The 10,688-nt window shown below is 25.3% G+C and overlaps 1 protein-coding gene across 4 annotated transcripts in view; it reads right to left on the bottom strand.

Annotated features, from left to right (window-relative positions):
• The window catches only part of LOC108750622 (alpha-tocopherol transfer protein-like), a 53,768-nt gene that overhangs the window by 18,961 nt on the left and 24,119 nt on the right, over positions 1–10,688 (bottom strand). For 2 of the 4 annotated variants that reach the window (XM_018490204.1, XM_018490187.1), the window contains exon 1: positions 7,023–7,144. The exons of 1 other annotated variant lie outside the window; for it this stretch is intronic. In XM_018490204.1, the coding sequence (XP_018345706.1) occupies positions 7,023–7,062 (40 nt within the window). In that variant the 5' untranslated portion in view covers positions 7,063–7,144. Of the gene's footprint in view, positions 1–4,550; positions 4,573–7,022; positions 7,145–10,688 lie in introns of those variants that run through there. One more of the 4 variants, XM_018490224.1, reaches the window with a different exon arrangement.

The following is a 10,688-nucleotide window of genomic DNA, read 5'->3' as shown; positions in this document are numbered from 1 at the left end:
ATAAATAAGTGATAAATAAATATGAGTTGTCACATCACATCCATACAATTTAAAAACCATCATGATTCTATTTAGGGAACATAAATTTTATAAAAATATCGACTTTTAGTAGTAATTTTTACAATAATTGTAATATAAAATATAAAATTATGTAATAAATCTATTTTTATAAACATAAAAATGTAGAATAAAAAATTGGAATATCAGAATATTATTATAAATTGTTATTAAAAAATTACATTAATTGTATCTGATTTTTAAAAGTGTAAATATACATTAAATAAAATACATAATTTTACAACTTTTGTCTATATTTTTTGTTTTTTATTAACTCATATTTTTCTTATTAATTCATATTTTTATTATTAGATAAATGTTATATAATAGGGAAACTCCGGCAAATACGCCGTGCTGGGATTTATCTCGCAAAAGTTAGAAAAAATAAAAGGATAATTTTCTCATAACTATACTCTGTTATATGTTTTTATGTTATATTAGTATTATGTTATGATTTCAGTTTCTTACTGTCAATATTAATGAAATTATTTTGAGTTGAATCGATTTGTTACTGTAATAAGTAGCATCATCATAAATTATAATCTACATAAAATGATTACTGTAAGGCGCGTGAAAGACTTAGTGGTTATTTCATACATGTAGAAGAGTGATATATACATGTAGTGGAACAGTAAAGCAAAATACAAGTTGTATAGCAAAATACAAGTGCTTTGCTTTCGTATTCTTTGTTTAGTTTGTTGTCTTGTATATCCTATCTGTTTGGGATGTAAAGGATACCGGGAATAGTAGACTTATTTTTCAGTTTCGAATTTTTGCAGATAAAATTAAGAGACTTATCGAAAAAATAAATTCTACATTAGTTACTACATATATTTAACTATCTAATAATCTTTTAATAATAAGAGAAAACTAATAACTAAAATATGAAAAAAATGCATTTTTCTAATGCATTCCATCTGATTGAACTAACCCCGGAACGGAGCGAGTAAGGTGACTAATAGTATGAGGTAATTTTATTAATATTATTAAAATGAAAATTAATGTATATTTAATCTTTACATATCAACAAAGCTTTCATAAAAATGTATTTTAAACATAAACATGTTTATAAAATTTTTATAAAAATGCATTTTAAACACAAATATATTTATAAAATAAAAAAGTATAACTTTCTACTTTGTTATTAGATAAATAGCAATTTGTCTAATCCGAATCGTTATTCGAATTACAATTATAACAAACATAATATGATAAGTTACTTTTTATTTAGAATATATCTACATGTTCGAAAAATTATTCTTTTAATTATTCTTAATGTTTTCACATTATTATTATTATATACTACTTCTATTATTTAAAAGTAATTTTACAAAAGAAAGAAGAATATATGGAAATATTTCATATATAATTATATATGTTTATGAATACTTATACATGTTTATGTATAAATAATCATAAACATATATAATTTATTATATTATATACGTTTATATATATTTATACATATCAATGCATGACAAATTTCTTATACATGTAATTTAACTATTATTGCATATTTTTATGATTAAAATTCATTAAAACTAAAATTATAATTCATTAAACTAAAAATTATTGTATTATAAATGCATTAAAAAAAAACTCTCTAAATTCTTTTGAGTGAAATTTCAAAGAGGGTTTAAATATAGCTATGTATGGAATAGAGTGAGATCGGTCCTGGTAAAAAAAATTGATAAAGAACGATTGAGAACGATAGGATTTTTATCAATTTGTATCGTTTTTCTGTACGTTTGTATCATTTTCTATTGTTAACTTCGCGAGAGCATCACGATTGAAGTTAATAAAATTAATTAATTCGTCGCGAAAGAGTGCGCGACGCGTTCTAAAGTTTATTATCCAATTGTGAATGGACAACAAAAAATATGATGCCCGCATGATATTAAAACAAACCTTAGACATCGTAGTATCAAAATATTTGCATTTCCGATTTTAGTGCTCACTTTAAGTTAATGAAATTAATTAATTTGTCGCGAAAAAGCGCGCTGCGAAGATCGATGCCACAATGAGGAAAATGCTCTTCGAATTGTGGACCTATTTGACATCTACTAAATAATGTTGCCAATGTAAAATATGTTTCACCAAATGTGTTTTCAAATATGTTTTCATGTCAGTTTTATTAAAACTATTACTAAAAAATCGTCAAATTTTTAATGAAAACCGCTAAAAATCCACTTTTGTGTATAATAAATATAATTATAACTAAATAATTAAGCACAAAACATCGTGCATTCCATTCAAATGTAATAAAGTTTTACGCTATAAACTTTTTCGTATACTTTATACATTTTTACGTAATCACAAATATTAATTTTTTAATATTTATTATAAAGTTGTAAAATATTTATTATATAAAGCTGTTCTATATAATATTATTTTATATTTTTAGTATAAAATCAGCAATTACACAAACTTAGAATCTATTCATATATATTAAACTATTTTTCCAATTTTTTACATTAATACATTTCTATAATGTGTCTCGATTAATTGAACAAAGTTTCAAAACTTGGAAAATCTAAATCTTCCAAATTTATAGAGGTATACGTATCATTAGAATGAATTTTTATTAGAAGTTCTGATTGAACTTCGTAATTATAACAGCAGTTTTTGTTTTTACGAAATGCAGCTCGAATGGTCATTATTGCGTTCAACATGTACGAATTCATTTTATTTCTATGTTCGTTTTTAATAATGCTTATATGGCTGAAAATTCTTTCGATTTCTGCATTAGAAATAGGCAATACTAACAGTGAAATTACAAAAAAAAAAGTAGCTATTTTTAAAAAAGAATTATTTCCATCAGTAAAATTTAAAACTTCAGACCAAAACGGGATAGTTTTAGTCGTGTTTTCCCACTTGCATAAATTTAAATTTCTAAATTGATTTTCGATTTTAGTAATATCAAAAGCAGAAACTCCAGATAATTTCAAGATATCTGAGATTTCTTCCTTATTTATTTTTAATGTATTTTTTATAGAGAAATTTTTTTCAAAATTTTAACATTTTCAGAAAGTCTTTGTTTAGTTGATTGATTAAGTTAATTATAAATTTAATACATCTTGTTTTCACTGTAAGGATGTTATCTAAATTCTATTTTTTCATTTTTTGACATTGACTCTCAAATAAATAACTCATATAAGCGTTATTGTCAACATAATCTTTAATTATATTTAAATAAAAAGTACGAAATCAAAAATTTTAATAACAAATTCGTATTTTCGCCTATTTTTTCGACAGTTATTGCCCGCTTAAAATTTGCTTAAAAAGCGTACCAAATTTTTGATTTCGTACTTTTTCTCAATTTTACAGGTTTACTCTATGCCTAAACTCATCAGTAATCGAAATATGTTTGGTTTTTTGATTTCAGACCAATAGAAAAAGCTGGGCGATGGCAGCCGTTTTACGTCTTTCACAAAAACGGCCTTCGTGGAGGGACTGTACCGCCGCCATTTTGTATCAAAAAAAAATTTTTTTAATTACCTGACACATGTCATTAAATTATGCCAAAAGTGCAAAATGATTTAATTATTTTATCACCCTCAAAATAATTCACGAAAAATGACTGATTTTCGAGCAGTTACTTGTATTTCTCCCCTTAAATAAAGAAATGTTGATAGTATATCCTTTGTTTTTTCGCTATAGTATTTTATAGTGAGACCAAAAAATTTTAACGTAGACAAATCTGTTGACTCGTCAATCAATAAACTGTTACCAATATCATTTCTTAAGTCTTTTATAAAATGTTCGTATAATACGGTTTTTATTATAGCACTGTATTTTGTTCGGTGTATTTGTTGACTTTTCGCTATGTCACTGTCAGTAAAAATATTTTTGGAAAGATTTACTAAATGATCACAACTCATTATTGAACAATGTTGCGCAATAAATAAAGCATTTTTTATATCAGCCAACTTCATGCTATTATTCATGGTCGTCTTAGAAAATCTATACATATTTACCATTCTTATTTTATAACAAAACTTTAAACACATTTTATAAGTTATTGTGTCATTTTACGTCTTATTTATGTGCATTATTTGTAAATTTTACATGAGTAAAGCATATCCCCCCCCTCTCCCTACGAATAGCCATATATCCTACCTCTATGGAATATACGACAAAAATGCAAGGGTTTATAATATTTATTTTTTAATACGAAAAATAAATATTTTGGATTTTTAATGTTTTTTTTATAGTAGTAGATAGTACAAAGATTTTACTGATATAGTTTGATTACTTTAAACATAGTAAATAATATTTAATAAATTAAGTTTTTGATAGGTGTAGCGTATATATCGAAGTTACCCTGTATTTAAGAAAAAAGTGATAAAATATAATTTATGTGGTACGCAGACAATTTTTCACTAAACAATATAATAATTATATAATAAAGCAAGTAGCCAAAAAATGAGAAAATATAGATCTGATAAAAATATTGAATATTCAAAATAAATGAAAATGTCTTTTCAACTTACAGAATCTTCCTCAATATAATGGTCATGATAATTATCACTTCATTGCATCAATAAGCCGATAAGAAATGTAATATATATATAAACATAGATTAAAAATGATATTAAGAAGCCATATCAGAAGCTAGATTCACTCACATAATATAAAAATAATAATTTATAAAATATAAATTATATGAAACAATTCTTCGGTGGTCAAAGTAATAAAAGATAAGAGTCCCATTGTGGTTCGTAGTTTTAAAAAGATGTAATAATAATCATTTCTTCGATCTCTCAGACGAAATGTTAAATTTCTCGGCAAAATTTTAAGCTTTAAAATTACTAAGATAAAATAAAAGAAATTTATGCTGTCAGAATGGTAAGAATTCGAACCCGTGAAGTTTTAATTTCTAAAAGTTATGTAATGGATCTTTTTCTGAGAGGAGATTGATTATATAACTTTTCCCTTAAAGCAAAAATGTGAAAAGTGAAAAGTGAAAAGTTTCACGCAAACTCTATGATCATCTACGATGTTTCATAGGATCATGTAATTTTTCGAATCGCAAAAATGTGAAATTGATGCTAATTTTTTCGCTATAAATCGTAGTGGCAGAAACAAGACGAATATCTTTAGGGAATTAATATAATATTTCGAAATTAGAATAAGTTTAATCTAATCATGTTGTTCTCTGATAAATTATTATCTCGGGAGATAATAATTTATCAGATTATTATTTTTAAATAAAAACGGACTATGAGTATTGGTCTAGAAGTTAACGCTTCAGCTGCGTTTATAATCGTTATGCAAAAATTTTACGTTAAATCTCGATGAGAGTAAAAAATGAAAAGTAAAAAGTTACACTTGAGATTACATGAGTGACCGGATTGATCTCTATATGAATATCTTGATAACATTTCTTTCTATATTTACAGTATGTTTCTTATTGGTTTTTCGATACAATTTATTTTTATGTTCATACTGAGAGCATTACTGAGGGCAACCTGTGAATTCAAAACAAATCAATTTTTCATTAATTTTCACAAACTGTAATACTTTTATCACATCTATGGCTGCGGTCCGATTTACGCTCACAACGCTTTAAAATCATTTCTTTGTTGTTTGTCAAATGTTAAACAAAGACAGATGTTGCTCATGAGCATTATTAGCATGAATCGGATCACGGTCTATTTGATTGTTTTTTTTTTTCTATTTGCCTTATATTGCATATTACGAATATGATGTATGTATAGAATAACCGGACTCTATGTGGCTTAATTAGCATTCGATATATTCTATTTATCATTTGTGGTAAATACGGTAAATAATTCAACAGCGGTAAATTTCAACAGCTAACATTATATCGTATAAATTGTTCGTCTGACTCAATTACATCAGTTTATTGCTCATTTTTTTGTATATTTTGTTATTGTCATAAAGCATGATATAGAAAATTGTAGTCGTGATGTAATATATTTCGTATAGGTGAGTCAATGGTTGCGTTTAGCATAAAAAGCAGCTTTGTAATTGTTGTAAAATTCTTGAATATTATTGGTTTATACACTTAGATCAAGCAAGGAATTAAGGGCAAGACCAATCATATTAAAGAATTTTACAATAGTTGCAAAACTGCTTTTTCTGCTGAACGCAGCCATTGCTTTCTGTAACTATTAAGAGATAATTATTAATTTCTGTAGTTCATATTATTGTAATTTTCTCTATTTATACAACACTATATATTTAATATATTATACATAGATATTTTTATCAAAACGTTTTGTTTATAAGCAAACAAAGGAAACTCTTCATAAAATAGAATCAATATGGCCAATCTAGACTAAGTGTACACACATTGCTTGTAATATTTTTATTATTCTAAATCATGAATAAGTAGATAAGTAAATAAATAGATAAGTCAGCTGGTCTTTAGAAAATATACTTCGTATTCTTGCATATCAACAAGCACGTCAATATGTTAATAAACTTATAATTTTATGAATATTGGATCAATTTATTTTCCATTTCTCTAACATTTTTTTTACGAAAATGAGAAAAAAGGTTCTTAATGCTATTTTCTTAATCTTGACTGCAAATATTTAAAAATCTTTTATATTTTGTTAACATCCAAAAATATTTTTCCTTTTGAATCTAACAATCAGTTTTCAATTTAAGACTCAGAAAAAAATTAAAAAAATTGTAAAGTTTAGATCACATATAGTCCGATTATTACTTTAATTATTATATTTTGCAAATATAATATAAAAATATAATAAATCTTGTAGAACTTATTTGATATCAATGTGTTTCAATACAATGCAAATTAGTTTTATTAGTCATACTTGTCATTTTACTGCCATAAAAATGAAATATGTCGTTGTCATTATACTATAGAATAAAGTTATAACAGACCAAATATGAATTGTCTACAACTTTTTTTTTATAATATTGTATATGAAATTGTACATTTTAAGGATTCTTAAATACAATAAATTTCGCACCTGTTGGGACCTTTACCAATTTCCAGCATTGGTTATCCATATTGATCCGATTCTTGATAATAATTAATCACGTGAGGCACGCAACCAAATAATTGATTTAACTGACAGACGTGCACCTTGGAATGAAGTCGCAACTGGAATACGTTAAAATGACGTTACCTTCTATATAAATGAGCGCGGAGTTCGGGCCAGTTTGATCTTTACCCTTCCGCCACCGTCAATACGGCTATGTTACGTTATATCTCTTGTCTTTGTTTTTTCTCTTCCACTTAATACATGTTTAATATGCTTTAAATGCCTATATGCAATGCCTGAATAAGAAAAAAATTAAAAAATTGTAAAATTACGAAGAGGTATATTGTATATCACTTCAATCATTCCCACGACTGATATTATTTTAATCGGATACTATTTTGATGGCGTTCTCTATCGTATTTAATGTATTCATATATGCGATCGTTTCTTCAGTCTTAATGATATTATTTTCATTTTCCTATTTCGTAGAATTAAATTTTATATATTGTTTATCTTACTTATGATTTATTTATCTCAAATCCGTCGAGAGGTTTTCACGGAAAGAATTATTTATTATATACATATATATGTACATATATATTTTACGTATTATTTTTTAAATTAGAGGATTGTGGCAAATAATCTCTTTTTCTTCACATTTTTACTGAAGAAAAAGATTACAGAGGATATAAAATAGCTGAAGAGAATCGATTGTTAAAATGCAATACACGGAAAGAAAAAGAAGAAGTTGCATGTATTAAAATTTTTAACCTATACTAATAAAGATAATCATATATGTATAGTGGAATTATGATATCAGTATTATCAAGAAGCTATTTCAGTCTTCGTTTCAATTCATTATATAATATAAAAGTAATATATGATAAGATAAATCCTTTTTTTAATTTTATATTGCATGTATAGAATAGATAAAGTCTGCTGTCGAAATGAAAAATATTTTAAAATTAGAAGGAATTAATTTAAAAGCTTAAATTTAATTAAAGTTGGTAAATATAAGCTTTCGAATTTTTAAATTATATTTCTTTTCAATATTGTACATTATATAAACGTTACAATATTTTTTTACTATAGTAACTATCAAGTTAATGTGCTGATAATGACTACTAAAAAAAAAATTCTTACGTTATTCTAATTTTTTGAAATACGTAAGACGTAGATTCGTATTGTTTCTTTTCAAATATAAAAATCTATATGAAATATAAGATTATTTTTCATGTTTATTAAAGTTGTATGTATGTGTCTGGATAAATATATATCTACAATATTAATATTTTAAATTATTTATTAAAACATAACATACGTGCTTAAAGAATATTTGTTTTAATTTCTATATATTTTTTCTAATAATAATATTTATAATAAATATAATTATAATTATAAATGTACAAAAACAAAATTTTATTATAAACATCATAATTATTAAAAAACTTAATTTAAAAAAATTCAGTAAACATTTGACGCATATATAATTAAAAAACAGTATTTAATAAAACGACGTGATGCATCATCAGATGTCTGGTCGTTTGATGTATGTATAGAGAACAGATTGTGTCAAGATAATTCCGGCAAATACGCCGCGTTGGGATTTACGCCGCAGAAGTAAAAAAAAAAAAAGAAAAAGTAAGGGTAATTTTCCTGCAACTACTGTGTTACATGTTGTATTATTTAATATTGTTATGATTTCAGCTTCTTACTATTAATGAAATTATTATAAGTTGATCGATTTATAACTGTAATAAGTAACGTTATTATAAATTATAATCTATACATAAAATAGTTACTGTAGGACATGTAAAAGACTCAATGATTATTTCGTGATACATACGTGTAGTGGAATAGTCAAACATATTGTATAGCAAAATACAAGTTCTTTATTTTCGTATTCTTTGTTTAGTTTTGTTGTCTTGTATATCCCACCTGTTTGGGATATACGGCATTTTTAGCGAGCGAGATTTATACCCAAAGCATTCAAAGTGCGCAGATTGAATTCAGTGTACTAAATGCAATAAACGCATTATATGAAATATGTATATATATCTCATAACACTTGTAATATATGTAGGAAAATTGTAATTATTATTTATTATTTTCTATACACATTTACCATTCTTATTCCATAATAAAACTTTAAAAACACATTTTATAAGTTATGTGTCATTTTACGTCTTATTTATATACATTATTTGTAAATTTTTCATGAGCCGTATATGAGGCCTCCTTCCCCCTAGGAGTAGCCATATATTCTACTCCTATGGGATATAAAAATGTAAGGGTTTCCAAAAATTTATTTTGTAATATAAAAAATAAATATTTCGAATTTCTAACATTTTTTTCATAGTAGTAGACAGTATTTATTAGTAATAGAAAATTTACATAATAGTAAAAAGTTTTTGCTGACATAGTTCGTTTATTTTAAATATAGTAAATAATACTTAATAAATTATATATAAGTTTTTGATGGGTGCGGTATATACCGGAGTTACCCTATGTTGTTTTATTGAATTATGAAAACAAGAGAGACAAAAAAAGAAAGGGAGAAAGAAAGATTTTTTTTATTACAGTTATATTTTCTCTGATATTGATCTTAAGAACCTCTTCTATTGCAAATTTCAAAGTTATTTGCAAAGATATCGAAGATTATTATTGAAGATATGTAAAAAACGATTTTAAAGATAAATCACGGAAAATCTTGAAATATAATGAGGAAACGACCGACATCTGCAATATTATATAATAGCTAGTAATTACATCTATACTCTCATTTATGATTAAATAAAATTCGCAAGTTTACTTTTATATCGTTTTTGCATAATTCATTTCTAATGATGTGTGAAGATACAATTATAAATGCAATTCCTTGCTCAAATAAAAAATAAAATTTGCAATAATTTGACAATAATACATTTGATGTTACATGAATAATATTATATTCAACTTTGCGTTATATCTGGTTAAAAAGACAAACAGTTTTTTCAGATTCGCAAATTTGAAGAATGATCAATTAAAACTTGTTTCGAAACCTAACAAAAAGAACGAGATAAACGATATATAACAACTACTAATTTTAACGAATATTTTTTTTTAAATTCAAAAGATATCTGTAAGCCTGTAATCGTGTCCATGCGAAATTAGGTCGATTTCTTTCTGTTTGTTTTAATATCACGCGCATATTTTCGTAACATATGCGTGCGTCAGCAAGATGCAAGAAAACAATTAACAACAAAAAAAAAAACAAAGAATTTACACACGCGTTTTTAATTGCTGTTTGTCGTCGGAGTATTATCTCCAAGCTGTTTCCATTATTACTAATATAAGAAGCAAGAAATATCACCTTGCTCTCTCGCCTATTTCCATAGCAATGTTTATGTCAATTTCCTTGCTCAAAGCAAAATAAATAAAAGGAGATGATATAATTTGAACTATAGTTCAGGCAAAATTTAAAATTTCATGTTTTTCTAGAGCAAATAGTGCAAAGCGTTGCATAATTAAAGTTAATTTCTCTAGCATTTTCTTTGCGATAAGATGCGTCTGAAGCATTTTGCTATCGCAAAATTGTTTTAAATAAATATAATGCGTCATACATTCTAATTATGTAGAAAAAAACATTGTATCTATTACATATTACTGCTA

Source organism: Trachymyrmex septentrionalis, unplaced genomic scaffold, assembly GCF_001594115.1.
Source record: "Trachymyrmex septentrionalis isolate Tsep2-gDNA-1 unplaced genomic scaffold, Tsep1.0 scaffold11, whole genome shotgun sequence".
NCBI classification, from domain to species: domain Eukaryota; kingdom Metazoa; phylum Arthropoda; class Insecta; order Hymenoptera; family Formicidae; genus Trachymyrmex; species Trachymyrmex septentrionalis.
The sequence above is the reverse complement of the archived record's forward strand: the minus strand, read 5'-3'. Positions and strand labels throughout refer to the sequence as shown.